Source organism: Bufo gargarizans, chromosome 6 (assembly GCF_014858855.1).
Source record: "Bufo gargarizans isolate SCDJY-AF-19 chromosome 6, ASM1485885v1, whole genome shotgun sequence".
Lineage (NCBI taxonomy): Eukaryota > Metazoa > Chordata > Amphibia > Anura > Bufonidae > Bufo > Bufo gargarizans.
The window spans coordinates 350856414-350872920 of NC_058085.1; the positions used below are offsets into that span (position 1 = coordinate 350856414).

Sequence of the window (16507 nt, forward strand, 5' to 3'; positions counted from 1 at the left end):
TCTGACAAGACTATTAAACTTGTCATAAGATTGTGAAACCAATAGAGGGCGCTGTTCATAAGTCAATAGCGCCATCGATTGGTTTTCATAGTCATGACAGCTGAAAAACAAGGCAGATTCTACTCATTTGCATATCTTTCCCATAAGCCAATGTTTATGCAAATTAGTTTTTACATGATAAAACTGTTATTGAATATTATGTTAAGACAATCGGAAAACTTCTTGTTGCCCTAATGATATTGATCTAGGTGTGCAGGTCCACCCAAGCCATCCAACAGATGCAAAATAACTTTGAGATTTACTGGTTCTCAATCAGATGAGAGCTTGTTGTTATCTGTCTCATGGATAGATTGGGCACATACCTGGCTTTTGGTATATAGCCTTTGTGTGGTTGTATGTTGTATATAATAGGAGTGTAAGATACATCCAGCTATTCTCTTAAGGATGTTTCCAAACCATTTTGATTTCAAACCATTAATTTCTAACCTTTTTTTATGAACCAGACACTCTCTACTCTCCCGAGCAGGGGGTGCCTTAGGTTCTCCCATTGACTTCCATTGTATTAAATTGTATTTGAGCACCTAAATTATTCGGCAGAGCACTTGGATCTGCTGAGCATAGCGATGCTCGAGCTGAACAGCAGTTTGGCCGAGCATGCTCACTCATCACTAGTGTTTATGAAAAATGGGAATTAGCATAAAAACTGTGTGACTGTGTTACTGTGAAAAACTACTTTACGTTTTGAAGATGATTGAATAATATATTAGAAATTTTTTTAATTCAGCAATTTCTTTTGTGGTTCATATCCCTACTTTTATAATGCTCCAATTGGTTATAACAGTAAGACTGGGGGGGGGGGGGGGTTGATTAGAAAAAATGTGGATCATTTTTTACTTACCCTCGTATATATCAGCTCATCAAGCTGATTAACCCCTTTCCATTCTGTGACATCACAGAGTGTTGCTACTTAATGCTCTGTGCTATAATAGTATGTCAAGGCAATATCATGGGCCGAGGAGCCGTGCTCCTGGGTGCCGGCTGCATTATACAGCTGGCACCAAGTTCTCACTGTGCCTGGATAAGAAATAAGTTAGCTCCAATCCCAGTAGTTTAACCCCTGAGATGTCATGTCTGTGCTAGCCATGTCGTTTGAGAGATTGGACAGAGGAAGGGAGCTTCTTCTGTCCTCTCATCCGCACTGCATAATTGAAATTGAGGGGTGCTAAACACTTGGCATGGCAGCCAGGCGCCTTCTGAAGGAACTACATTGTAAGGTTTGTATTTATTCTAAATCCTGTTTGTGTTCCGGGGTCTGTATTCAGAGGTCTGCTTTGAGGTATGCATTTTTCTGATTGTGTATTTATTCAGGGATTCTTTATTCTGGGTCCTTATTTATTCAGAAGATTTGCTCTGTGGTCTGTATACATGTAAGGGGCTTGGCCTGTGGTCTGTAGTTTTTTTGGGAGTCTGTATTTATTTTAGGGGCTGTACTTATTTTGAGGTTTTGATTGATTTTAAGATAATATGGAGTACCTGATTTTAATTGGAAAGCAGAAACTGTTTTGGGCTACAACCTATGTAAATGGTTTAGATGATGTTCATGGCACCTTCTAGAATCTCAGAACCTGATGTCACTGCGGTAAGTACAGTGTGTGTATATGTATATGTTCTATATATTTGTGTAAGTGCTGTAAGTACATGTGTATACTGTATAAATGTGTGTATATTTGTGTATGTGCTATATGTGTGTGTGAATATTCTTTATAGAGAATACTGAATTCATCTTCTCCCCCATAGAACTCAGCCCCCCTACCAGACCTATCCATTACAGTTTACATTACAGCACCATTCTTTCTCCAATCTCACAGGTCTACTCTCTGGGGATAACATTTGATTCTGCTCTGTCTTTCAAGCCACACATCCTAACCCTTACCACCACCACTTGGCTCTTTCAACTCAAGAAAATTTCTCATTTACTCGTCTTCTTCAACCCTGAGTCAACTAAAATGCTAGTGCACACCGTTGTTATCACCCGCCTGGACTACTGCAACATCCTCCTCTGTGGCATCCCATCTAACACTCACACATCTAAACTCCACTCTGCTGCCCTCGATTCTCTTCTGCCTTTCCCCTTTGACAGTCTCTTTTCTGACTCCCTATTGCCCGGCAAATTCAGTTCAAAATACTAACAACGACATAGAAGGCAGTCCACAATCTGACCCCTCCTTACATATCTGACCTCCTTTCTCACGTGCATTCCCCCATATTCTGGAACTCAATACCCTGGCATGTCAAACTCCCCAACATCCAAACCAGTAAACACACATCTTCAGTAAATCCTACTACTTGCAATAAGCATGCTGCCATCACATGGAGCTACTGCACCACAAAAAGTATCCTTTGATCAAATAAAGCCAAAATTGAACAATTTCTTTTACTCACTTGGCACAAACTTCAACTGGAAATGTTTCACTGTTATACAGAACATATTTAGGTAACTTGATATTGACCTCAAATTTTGGAAGTACTGAAAAGGACATAATAGATACAGATTAGAGATGAATAAACAAACACATGTTAGATATTAGTATTGAGCATATAGACATTTCCTCACCATATTCCGCTACACTGAAGGTATGAGATGTATCTTTCAGTTTAATGGTGTATTCTCCCAGTGTGGGCTCAGGTGACAGATCTAAGGAGAGCTCAGCCATTCCCTGATTGAGTTTCACATTCAACCATTGATTAATCCTATTTTTGTCTGGGTTCTAAAAGAAATAACCTCAGTTGAGCAAAGCTTGTATTATAATCTTCTAAAAAGCAAAGTAAAAATTCACAAACTAAAGCACACATTCAAAAGGGGTGATATGGATGTCTCTGTATGTTATTATTATTATTATTACTTTATTTTATTTTATTTCTTTTCTTACCTGTACTTCAACCACCGGGATCTAAGAAAAAAAAACACACACATTTTGTAGATTATTCTCAGGTTCTTAAAGGTAATATCATACTCTGCCCATTTTGAAATAAGAAATGATGTTGAAATTAAAACTTTGATTGGATTTAATAATCTACCACAATTATAACTTATGGTTCTAGGGTACAGCAGTACAATGCAATGAAACATGGCATGATTTTTTTCATGGCATATTAATATAAACTACCACATAAAATCTGAGACATTTTATTTTTCTTAACTGCTATTAGTTTTGCTTTAAACCTACCAAAATAGTTTCTGGTTTGAAATATTCATTAAGGGACAGAATCCTGAATTTTACTGTTCCAAAAAAAGAATAAAACAAAGTCACTGGAAAATTCTTTAAAACATTAGAATTTTTTCTACAATGAATATAGGCAAGTATGGACGCTACAATATAAATAAAATATAGGGGACATTTATCATTTGCATTTGTTTTTGTGTTAGCTTTAGGACTGCTTTGGTTTGTGTGTATGCCCCAAATTTATGAAATGGCGCACCTTAATAATATATTTGGGATCAGTGCAGTGTGATCTACACCTATATATGTTACAGGTGGTTGCCTGGCATGGAGTTGCAAATTTTATGTGGCATCACATTGTGCTCTGTATAGAGCAGGAGTTTTAAAGAGGAGAAAGCAGCAGTTGACTGGGGGAAAATTCAAGCACTCTTCAGAATTGCAATTGACATTGCTTGGGCTGTGAATTTTTGTCTATACAAGAGGACGCTGCATACATAGGACTTATTTTTCCTCTCCATTGCCACCAATGCTGGTAGGTGTCTAATTAGCTTGTTTATGTGGGAAATATCCTGTGTCTACTACAAAAAACTGTACCTATACCTGTGATTACTAACACACAGTAGTGTAGGGAGCAGCAGTCGGGCATGCTAGTTGGATTCTAAACATTGATAGTTAGCGCAGTCACTATGCACACTTTATCCTTGGAATTTGTTATTGAGCCAGCTGGTGGTTCTGATTCGTGCACTGCTGCACTACCTTTTGTGATCGTGCCAATGATTTTATTAGTGAACGTCACAACGTATTCAAGATCTTTCTTTATTTTGCTCTTACCAACTTGTCCTGGTTTGTACACGGCTTTGTCTGTCTGGACTATAATTTTGGATAGCTGCTTCTTTACTAGAACTTTACTACTGTTGGTATGGGATTCCCCTGAACTTTTAAGAGAGAGAGTTATTGTACCGACTGCCTCATTTTCTTCAGGATTGGGAACCTACCAAAAGAAAATAGATATTGTTATTTATGTTGCAGGGTAAAGATAACTCATACCTTAAATTGTACCTTAAATAAATGCATAAAAACTTCTAACCAAGGTTATCTAGCATCTTTGTAAAATATATTCTTTTGCCGTTTTTACTGTAAAGGGATTGATTGTCTCATGAAAACGAGCCTTTTCCATACACACTAGGATCTATGTGCATCATAAAGGAGGTTGAGGGTTTGGTATGGTAGTGCCCCTACATGAATACGATTGTAGAGCCACTATTACAAATTTGATAAACATCAGATATTAATAAGCACCATTTAAATGTAGCTGTGACTGAACATTAAAGGTTAAAACGCTGGAATGAGTTTACATAGCCAGGATTGGCTCTCCTATAGGCATTGTCCATTGAAAGGTAAAATAATTAGAGCTCTGAAGTTATTATGCAAATTTCTATCATGTCCCATGTCTTCATAGTTTTGAAGTATGTGTATGCTGTTTAGTTTTGTCCTTGCAATCTCCCTGCAGCCAGGCTCTGATGTAATGATCTCCTCCCTTCTCTCTATTGTGACATAATTACAATGACTCATTCTGAAATAAACCTCATTTGGATTCTCCATACATATATTTTAGTGGAGTTGAACATTGTCTTAAAGATGATTGAGGAGTATGTAGCACAGGACAACTATAGACATATTGTGTCTTGAACACATTGTGTAAACGCTGACTAATTGTTGAGTGAGAACAATTCCATCCCTGTTGTTTGCAGACCAGAAGTCCTCTAGTTCTTCTAGTACTCGACACAAAAGAAACTGCTCTACCTGCTCCTGTGTCGAGACACCATGAGCAAAGGATATGGCTTTCTTCCCTGGGTTTCAAACCACACTTCTATGGCCCTACCTCTACAGTCATGACACTCTCTCCACCATTCTCACCCCCACCATCTAGATGCTAAAGTTTAACATACCATCATGAAGCTGTAGACATGCTTTTTGTATTACATACTTGCCAACTTTCCAGGAAACTCTGGAAAAAAGAGGTTCTCCCAGGTGTCGGGAAACCCTCCCAACATCCCTCGGAGAGCTGCCCTATTTGCTTGAGGCATCAGGACTTAGATCATTAGATGCATTCCTGGTGCCCAAAAACACACTGAGGAGAACAGGATAGTAACACTAAAAGGGGTGGGTCCTAAAGGGAAAGAGGGCATGGCTGAAGGGTTGCATCACTAGGGCGATAGACATCCCATAAAATGGGATGTGTGGAGGGAACGTGGCCATGAACTGAAAAATTTCCAGCAGCTCCCCGCTCACCTCTCCCCTCCTGCATAAGTGGCTCAAAAAGTTGTCAAGTATGGAAAGCAGTAAATGCACATCACTTTTTGAGGGGATATGAAATATTGTCCTGCACTGTGACAGCCGAGCTCTACCGATGCCAAGTAAGATTGTATACAGAGCAGACTTGCTCTTTGGAACACTGCATATTCCCTGATGTCTCCCATACATCCAGGGGAGGAGACAGCTCTGAACTGTACACAGCCTCACTGTGGGCATCGATTGAGAAATGCTGGCACAGAACAGGACAATACCTCATCCCCTCCTCACACAGAAATTTTCTTGTCCATACCCCCTGAGTAAAGGGTACCTCAAAATTGTGATTTTGGGGTTTCATAAGTAGTGATGAGCGGCATGGGTCATATTTGAATTTGCGATATTTTGGGAATATTTCGTAGAATATTCGTTGAATATTTGCAAATTCAAATATTCGTTAGGAGTAGTGTTGATTGCGAATTTTCGTAATGCGAATTTCCATAATGATAATCAAAGAGATTGTGAAAACTCAGATCTGATGGTATATTCTAACCCCCAGGCGTTCCCATGGTGACGAGGACGCTTGCCAAAGTCGAACAACTGTACAGATTTTTTTAAAAGACGAATATTCTAGAAAACAAATATATTCATTTTTAGAATATTTGTAATATTCAAATACAAGAACATATAGCAATATAGCGTATATTCAAAAAAACTAAAACAAATATAGAGCTAATGTAGTGATATAATCTTCTTTGTCTAATAGCTGTAATTTTTTTCTTATCTGAAGTTCAGATTGGAAAAAAAATTACAACTATTAAAAATAAAACATTATAGCACTATATTAGCTAAATTGTTCTACATTCACTTGTTTTTCAAATATTCACTATATATTCTTGTTTTTTCCATCTGAAGTCATGATTTCTCCCTGCTTAAGTTACTTAAGCAAGGAGAAATCATGACTTCAGATGGAAAAAATGAATATATTCGATATAGTGCTATATATTTGTTTTTTCGAATATTCGTAATATTCTAAAACAAGAATATATAGCGAATATTCGAAAAAAAAATTATGTAGAACAATTTAGCTAATATAGTGCTATGAACTTCAGATAATGAAAAAATTACAACTATTAGACAAAGAAGATTATAGCACTATATTAGCTAAATTGCTTTATATTTCTTTTTTTTAAAATATTCGCTATATTGCTATATATTCTTGTTTTTGAATATTCATATTTTTTAAAAATCTGTACAGTTGTTCCACTTTGGTATACTGCTCTCCGACAAGAGTCCCCGTCACCATGGGAATACCTTCGGGTTAGAATAAACCATCGGATCTGAGTTTTCACAATCTCATTGATTCTCATTACGAAAATTCGCATTACGAAAATTCGCAATCAATACTACTCCTAAAGTCAAACATATTGCAGCCTTCTCATTGGCCCACAAGCTAGAAGTAGGGAGGGATTATTTGTACTGATTAAAAAAATATTCTAAATTACGAATATATATCAGTATATTCTAAATATTCCCGAATTCTCGAAGTGCCGATATTTGCGAAAAAAATGTGCAATTTGAATATTCATGATCAACACTATTCATAAGCTGTAAGCCATAATCATCCAAATTATAACAAATAAAGGCTTGAAATATCTTGCTTTGCATGTAATGAGTCTATCTCATATGTTAGTTTCACATTTTAAGTTGCATTACTGAAATAAATGAATTTTGCACGATATTCAAATTTTTCGAGTTTCACCTGTATATACGTAGCTGGTGGGGGAGGGGGGGTCAAGTCAGTGTGTGTATTGGGGCTGAGAAAGAAGAGAGGAGGAAGTTAATGGAGGAGGTAGAAATTTGTTTTTCCACCAAAATAATGCACAAAAGATTTTACCACATATAACTGCAGCGCTAAACGCTGAATGAAATTAGTTTTTCACCAAATAAGTCACAAAAATTTTTACCACATATAACTGCAGCGCTGAACGCTACATGAAATTTGTTTTTCCACCAAAATAATTCACAAAAGGTTTTAACACATATAAGTGCAGCGCTTAACGCTGGATACACATTTTTTTTTCCACCGAACTAAGTCACAAAAGATTTTACCAAATATAACTGCAGCACTGAAGGCTGCATGAAATTTGTTTTTCCACCGAAAAAAGTCACAAAAGATTTTACCGCATTTAAGTGCAGCGCTTAACGCTGAATACATTTTTTTTCCACCAAAATAAGTCACAAAAGATTTTACTCCATTTAAGTGCAGCACTGAATGCTGAATGAAATTTGTTTTTCCACCGAAATAATTTACAAAAGATTTTAACACATATAAGTGCAGCACTGAACACTGAATAAAATGTCTTTTTCCACCAAAATACTTCAATAAAGGTTTTACCACATTTAACAGAGCACAGAGATGGAAAGGGTCTTCAGATTCCCCTCGCACTAAATGGGCGTCTCAGAAATGAACAGCTGCTCCTGACAGCAGTTCCTGGGAAGGTCATGGAGCGTTCCGGTGAACACCTGCTACTTCCCGAGCAGGTAGGCTGCTGCGAAGCAGGTGCTCTACTCTGGGCACATTTGGCTCCTGACCTCCCACTGCTGCCACCCTGCTGAATCCCAGCCATGCTTTCAAAACATCTAACCTCCAACATGAACTGAGAATATATTTTTCTGTTTGTACTGAATTAGGATAGGCCAAATTCACATATAAACGCCGAACTGACTGACTGCTACAGCTGCTACTTCCACGAACCCCTGCACCACTACTTCCCGGGCAGGTAGGCTGCTGCGAAGCAGGTGCTCTACCCTGGGCACCTTTGGCTCTCGACCTCCCACTGCTGCCATCCTGCTGACTCCCAGCCATGCTTCCAACACATATAACCGCCGACGTGAACTGAGAATATATTTTTCCTTTTGCAATTAAATATGCCAATAAACACCTTCACCAGAAATAAATGCACCAGTGAAGTGCGTATATATTTTTCTTTCTTTACTTAAATAGGCCACTGAATGCTTTTGCCACAAATAAGTGGTGCACCAGTAAAATGCGTATATATATATATATTTCTTTTTTTACTGCAGAAATAACTGCAGAAGTGAACTGAGCATATATTTTTCTTGTTGGACTGAAATAGGCCACTATACACTTTCACCAGAATTAACTGCAGAAATGCACTGGGAATACATTTTTAATTTTTTTACTGTAATAAGCCCTATACACTTTCACCAGAAATAACTTTAATAGTGCAGTGCAGTGACCTGAGAATGCATATTTCTGGTTGTAATGAAATAGGGAACTATACGCTTTAACTAGAAAACAATTATATAGTGCAGTGTGTAATATTTTTTTCTTATTTTACTGAAATACGCCCCAATACGCTTTCACTAGAATTAACTGCAGAAATGCACTAATAATATATTTTTCTTAACCTCTTAAGGACATAGGACATACAGGTATGCCCTTATGTCCTGGTACTTAAGGACACAGGGCATACATGTACGTCCTGTGTATTTTCGATCACCGCCGCATGGCGGGCGGCGATCGGAACCCTGTGCCTGCTCAAATCATTGAGCAGGCACTTGGGGCAAATGCGCCGGGGGGTCCTGTGCCCCCCCCATGTATGCGATCGCAGAAAACCGCAGGTCAATACGGTTTTCTGCGTTTCCAGGTTATTCGGGTCTCTGAAGACCCGATAACTCGGAACAGGATGGTGATGGTGGTGTGATTTCACCCCACCAATCACCATCCAGCGATCCTGAGTGGTGATGGTAACATCACCACTCAGGATCGCTTCTGATTGGTCTGTGGGCGGGCCGGCGGCAGATTCAAAAGATGCAGGCACTCCTCTCTTTCTCCTTTTGTGTTCCGGAGCCGGAGGAGAGAGGAGCTGCCTGCACGTGTCGTCCGTCGGTGCCAGCATCACCCCATCTGTGCCCCCAGGACCCGATCTGTGCCCTAGCACCCCCCATCAGGTACATAGGGAAAGCATAGGGAAAGTTTGGGTTAGGCAGGGGAAAAAAAGGGAAAGTTTGTTTTTGAACTTTTATTGCATCACCCTAAGTTAGGGTGTCTGCCGCTTGCCCCCCCCTGTCCCCCCCCCCACTTTTTTGGGGTGCAGTTTTTTTTTGTGTACGCTGACTGTGGCCGGCACTCTTAGCGTCCGGCCACTGTTAGCGCATCACACACCCCACCGCTAATCAATTTCGGACGGTTAATCAGCGTTTTATTTTTATTTTTTTTCACATTTCTTGCCCTTTTTTTATTTTTATTTTTATTTTTTCTGTGAGTTTTAGGGTGAGTTCGTGAACACCCGTGCTCCCACACACACGCACACCAAATAAAAATTTACACACACGCACATGTACACTCAGACACACACTCCCTTATGGCCCGCCGGACGTTCTCGGCTGAGGAGGCATATGCCCAGCTTGTCTCCGACTCCGAGAGTCCCAGTGAGGACGAGGATGACCCCCACATTCCTGTTGTCATCCGCGTCCTCCTCATCATCTAGCGATGATGATGAGCCTCCAAGACGGCAGAGCAAGGGGACCGCCATGTTAGGGACCCTGTGGCCCACACTAGTACGAGCAGCTCTGGGGATCGTACTGGTTTCCCGGCCCACCAGTTAAATCCACCGGAGCACCCTGCCGGTGAACTTGTCTGGTGTAGCCCAGAGCAATACGAGCTGTGATTCCTGATTTTGTAGGCCAATCAGGAATCCAGATTTCCACAGTGGGCTACACTGAATATGACTTTTTTGTCATTTTTTCAGTGACCCACTGGTAAATCTGGTGGTGGAGCAGAGGAACCTGTACGCCCAACAGTTCGTTGCTCAACACCCGGGCTCCTTTTTGGCCAGGCCCGGTGGCTGGACACCGGTCAGTGCAGCCGAAATGAGAATATTTTGGGGCCTCGTGCTGCATATAGGCCTGGTCAAGAAACCCAGTGTCAGGCTGTACTGGAGTGGGGACGTCCTATACCAGACCCCACTTTACAGTACGGCCATGACACGCTTCCGGTTTGAGGCCATCCGGAAATGTCTGCATTATTCCGATAATGCAGCATGTCCCCCCCCCCCCGAGGTGATCCTGCCTATGACGGTCTGTATAAGATACAGCCGGTCATCAATCACTTTGGGGCCAAATTCATGGAGGCCTATATACCTGGAAGGGAGGTCGCGGTTGATGAGTCTCTCATTGTGTTCAAGGGGAGACTCATTTTCCGCCAGTATGTGCCCTCCAGGCGGGCAAGGTATGGCGTGAAGCTATACAAAATTTGTGAGAGTACCTCAGGGTACACTTACAAATTTTGTGTATACGAGGAGCAAGATTCCCGGATTCAACCCCCAGAATGTCCCCACACTCTGGGTGTTACCGGGAAACTTGTGTGGGACCTTATGTACCAACTGCTGGATAAGGGTTGCCACCTTTACGTGGATAACTTTTCTACCAGTATCCCCATGTTCCAGTCCCTTGACGCCAGATCCCCGTCCTCTTGTGGGACCGTGCAGAAAAATCAACGCGGCCTCCCTGCCCACCCCCTCCAGGTACCTATCCCCAGGGGTGAGACCCGTGCCCTTACCACTGGAAACCTGTTGCTGGTCAGGTATAAAGACAAGAGGGATGTCCTTATGCTGTCCACAATTCATGGTAACGGCATGACCCCTGTCCCTGTGTGAGGTACCGCAGCAACGGTTACTCAAGCCCGATTGTATCGTCGACTACAATCGGTATATGGGAGAAGTTGATCTCTCGGATCAAGTCCTCAAGCCATATAACGGCATGCGCAAAACCCGGGCATGGTACAAAAAAATTGCGGTCTACTTGGTACAGGTTGCCATGTACAACTCTTTTGTGCTGTCCCAGAGCGCTGGCAGCACAGGGACATTCCTCCAGTTCTATGAGGCAGTCCTCAAGGCCCTGATCTTTTCAGACCGGGAAAGAGCAGGCCGGAGTACCTCGGGAACTGTAGGCGTCCGGATCGTCCCTGGCCAACACTTTCCAGGTGTGGTCCCCCATACTGGAAAGAAGGGACGAACCCAAAAAAAGTGCAGAGTGTTTTCGCAAAAAACTAAAATAATGTATTAAAAGTAGACATATTAGGTATCGCCGCATCGGTAGTAATCTCCTCTATAAAACTACCCCATGACCTAACCCCCCAGATTAACACGGTCCAGAAAAAAAAGTTTTTTTTTTGTCACCTTACATAATAAAAAGTTTAATAGCAAGCGATCAAAAAGTCATATAGCCCAATATAGTGCCAATAAAACCGTCCGCTCATCCCGCAAAAAATGAGCCCCCACATAACATAATCGGATAATTAAAAATAAAAAAATGACGCTTAGACTTTAGAGATACAAAACATTTTTTTTCTATCAAAAAGGATAATATAGTCAAAAACCTAAATAATTGTAAAAAAAAAGTAAACTGCTGTATCAGTAAAAGTGAGGCCCCAAAAGGAATGGACCGACATGGTTTCTGGAAGCCCGATTTTTATGGCCTTTTTTATTGACACCATGTCCCTTTTAAAGCCCCCCCTGATGCCCCCCTAGAGTAAAAACTCCCTAAAAGTGACCCCATCTAAGAAACTACACCCCTCAAAATATTAAAAACTGATTATACAAACTTTATTAACCCTTTAGGTGTTCCTCAACAGTTAATGGCAAATGGAGATGTAATTTCAGAATTGAAATTTTTGGTAACCTTGCCTCATAAAAATGTAATATAGAGCAACTAAAAATCATATTTACCCTAAAAATAGTCCCCAAAAAATGCCACCTTATCCCGTAGTTTCCAAAATGGGGTCACTTTTAGGGAGTTTCTACTCCAGGGGTGCATCAGGGGGTTGAAACAGGACCCAGTGTAAATAAACCAGTCCATAAAAATCAGCCCTCCAAAAACCAAACGGCGCACCTTTCATTCTACGCCCCACTGTGTGGCCGTACAGTAGTGTATGGCCACATATTGGGTATTTCTGTAAACGGCATAGTCAGGGCAATAAAGATACAGTATTGTTTGGCTGTTAACCCTTGCTTTGTTAGTGAAAAAAATGGGTTAAAATGGAAAATTAGGCAAAAAAATGAAATGTTCAAATTTCATCCCCATTTGCCAATAACTCTTGTGCAACACCTAAAGGGTTAACGACGTATGTAAAATCAGTTTTGAATACCTTGAGGGGTGTAGTTTCTTAGATGGGGTCACTTTTAGGGAGTTTCTACTCTAGGGCTGCATCAGGGGGGCTTCAAATGGGACATGGTGTAAATAAACCGGTCCATAAAAATCAGCCTTCCAAAAACCAAACGGCGCACCTTTCACTCTACGCCCCGCTGTGAGGCCGTACAGTAGTTTACAGCCACATATTGGGTGTTTCTGTAAACGGCAGCGTCAGGGCAATAAAGATACAGTCTTGTTTGGCTGTTAACCCTTGCTTTGTTAGTAGAAAAAATGGGTTAAAATGGAAAATTAGACAAAAAAATTAAATTCTCAAATTTCATCCCCATTTAGAGTTGAGCGAACACCTGGATGTTCGGGTTCGAGAAGTTCGGCCGAACATCCCGGAAATGTTCGGGTTCGGGATCCGAACCCGATCCGAACTTCGTCCCGAACCCGAACCCCATTGAAGTCAATGGGGACCCGAACTTTTCGGCACTAAAACGGCTGTAAAACAGCCCAGGAAAGGGCTAGAGGGCTGCAAAAGGCAGCAACATGTAGGTAAATCCCCTGCAAACAAATGTGGATAGGGAAATTAATTAAAATAAAAATTAAATAAATAAAAATTAACCAAAATCAATTGGAGAGAGGTTCCCTAGCAGAGAATCTGGCTTCCCGTCACCCACCACTGGAACAGTCCATTCTCAGATATTTAGGCCCCGGCACCCAGGCAGAGGAGAGAGGTCCCGTAACAGAGAATCTGTCTTCATGTCAGCAGAGAATTAGTCTGCATGTCATAGCAGAGAATGAGGCTTCACGTCAGCCACCACTGCAACAGTCCATTGGCATATATTTAGGCCTAGCACACAGGCAGAGGAGAGAGGTCCCGTAACAGAGAATCTGGCTTCATGTCAGCAGAGAATCAGTCTGCATGTCATAGCAGAGAATGAGGCTTCACGTCAGCCACCACTGCAACAGTCCATTGGCATATATTTAGGCCCAGCACACACACAGGCAGAGGAGAGAGGTCCCGTAACAGAGAATCTGTCTTCATGTCAGCAGAGAATTAGTCTGCATGTCATAGCAGAGAATGAGGCTTCACGTCACCCACCACTGCAACAGTCCATTGGCATATATTTAGGCCTAGCACACAGGCAGAGCAGAGAGGTCCCGTAACAGACAATCTGGCTTCATGACAGCAGAGAATCAGTCTGCATGTCATAGCAGAGAATGAGGCTTCACGTCACCCACCACTGCAACAGTCCATTGGCATATATTTAGGCCTAGCACACAGGCAGAGCAGAGAGGTCCCGTAACAGACAATCTGGCTTCATGTCAGCAGAGAATCAGTCTGCATGTCATAGCAGAGAATGAGGCTTCACGTCACCCACCACTGCAACAGTCCATTGGCATATATTTAGGCCTAGCACACAGGCAGAGCAGAGAGGTCCCGTAACAGACAATCTGGCTTCATGTCAGCAGAGAATCAGTCTGCATGTCATAGCAGAGAATGAGGCTTCACGTCACCCACCACTGCAACAGTCCATTGGCATATATTTAGGCCTAGCACACAGGCAGAGCAGAGAGGTCCCGTAACAGACGATCTGGCTTCATGTCAGCAGAGAATCAGTCTGCATGTCATAGCAGAGAATCAGGCTTCACGTCAGCCACCACTGCAACAGTCCATTGTCATAAATTTAGGCCCAGCACCCAGGCAGAGGAGAGAGGTCCCGTAACAGACAATCTGGCTTCATGTCAGCAGAGAATTAGTCTGCATGTCATAGCAGAGAATCAGGCTTCATGTCAGCCACCACTGCAACAGTCCATTGGCATATATTTAGGCCTAGCACACAGGCAGAGGAGAGGTTCATTCAACTTTGGGTAGCATCGCAATATAATGGTAAAATGAAAATAAAAATAGGATTGAATGAGGAAGTGCCCTGGAGTCCAATAATATATGGTTATGGGGAGGTAGTTAATGTCTAATCTGGACAAGGGACGGACAGGTCCTGTGGGATCCATGCCTGGTTCATTTTTATGAACGTCAGCTTGTCCACATTGGCTGTAGACAGGCGGCTGCGTTTGTCTGTAATGACGCCCCCTGCCGTGCTGAATACACGTTCAGACAAAACGCTGGCTGCCGGGCAGGCCAGCACCTCCAAGGCATAAAAGGCTAGCTCTGGCCACGTGGACAATTTAGAGACCCAGAAGTTGAATGGGGCCGAACCATCAGTCAGTACGTGGAGGGGTGTGCACACGTACTGTTCCACCATGTTAGTGAAATGTTGCCTCCTGCTAACACGTTGCGTATCAGGTGGTGGTGCAGTTAGCTGTGGCGTGTTGACAAAAGTTTTCCACATCTCTGCCATGCTAACCCTGCCCTCAGAGGAGCTTGCCGTGACACAGCTGCCTTGGCGACCTCTTGCTCCTCCTCTGCCTTGGCCTTGGGCTTCCACTTGTTCCCCTGTGACATTTGGGAATGCTCTCAGTAGCGCGTCTACCAACGTGCGCTTGTACTCGCGCATCTTCCTATCACGCTCCAGTGCAGGAAGTAAGGTGGGCACATTGTCTTTGTAGCGTGGATCCAGCAGGGTGGCAACCCAGTAGTCCGCACAGGTTAAAATGTGGGCAACTCTGCTGTCGTTGCGCAGGCACTGCAGCATGTAGTCGCTCATGTGTGCCAGGCTGCCCAGGGGTAAGGACAAGCTGTCCTCTGTGGGAGGCGTATCGTCATCGTCCTGCCTTTCCCCCCAGCCACGCACCAGTGATGGACCCGAGCTGCGTTGGGTGCCACCCCGCTGTGACCATGCTTCATCCTCATCCTCCTCCACCTCCTCCTCATCCTCGTCCTCCTCGTCCTCCAGTAGTGGGCCCTGGCTGGCCACATTTGTACCTGGCCTCTGCTGTTGCAAAAAACCTCCCTCTGAGTCACTTCGAAGAGACTGGCCTGAAAGTGCTAAAAATGACCCCTCTTCCTCATCCTCCTCCTCCTCCTCCTGGGCCACCTCCTGTTCCATCATCGCCCTAAGTGTTTTCTCAAGGAGACATAGAAGTGGTATTGTAACGCTGATAACGGTGTCATCGCCACTGGCCATGTTGGTGGAGTACTCGAAACAGCGCAACAGGGCACACAGGTCTCGCATGGAGGCCCAGTCATTGGTGGTGAAGTGGTGCTGTTCTGTAGTGCGACTGACCCGTGCGTGCTGCAGCTGAAACTCCACTATGGCCTGCTGCTGCTCGCACAGTCTGTCCAGCATGTGCAAGGTGGAGTTCCACCTGGTGGGCACGTCGCATATGAGGCGGTGAGCGGGAAGGCCGAAGTTACGCTGTAGCGCAGACAGGCGAGCAGCAGCAGGATGTGAACGCCGGAAGCGCGAACAGACGGCCCGCACTTTATGCAGCAGCTCTGACATGTCGGGGTAGTTGTGAATGAACTTCTGCACCACCAAATTCAGCACATGCGCCAAGCAAGGGATGTGCGTCAAATTGGCTAGTCCCAGAGCTGCAACGAGATTTCGCCCATTATCACACACCACCAGGCCGGGCTTGAGGCTCACCGGCAGCAACCACTCGTCGGTCTGTTGTTCAATACCCCGCCACAACTCCTGTGCGGTGTGGGGCCTGTCCCCCAAACATATGAGTTTCAGAATGGCCTGCTGACGTTTACCCCGGGCTGTGCTGAAGTTGGTGGTGAAGGTGTGTGGCTGACTGGATGAGCAGGTGGAAGAAGAGGAGGAGGAAGCCGAGAAGGAGGAGGTGGCAACAGGAGGCAAAGAATGTTGCCCTGCGATCCTTGGCGGCGGCAGGACGTGCGCCAAACAGCTCTCCGCCTGGGGCCCAGC

General features: G+C 43.3%; 1 protein-coding gene across 3 annotated transcripts in view; it reads right to left on the reverse strand.

Annotated features, from left to right (window-relative positions):
• The window catches only part of LOC122940792 (alpha-2-macroglobulin-like protein 1), a 231912-nt gene that overhangs the window by 162711 nt on the left and 52694 nt on the right, over positions 1-16507 (reverse strand). For all 3 annotated transcript variants that reach the window (XM_044297555.1, XM_044297554.1, XM_044297553.1), the window contains exons 3-7: positions 4053-4212; positions 3228-3280; positions 2931-2951; positions 2615-2768; positions 2443-2527 (exon numbers count right to left, since the gene is read on the reverse strand). In XM_044297555.1, the coding sequence (XP_044153490.1) occupies positions 2443-2527; positions 2615-2768; positions 2931-2951; positions 3228-3280; positions 4053-4212 (473 nt within the window). The remainder of the gene's footprint in view (positions 1-2442; positions 2528-2614; positions 2769-2930; positions 2952-3227; positions 3281-4052; positions 4213-16507) is intronic.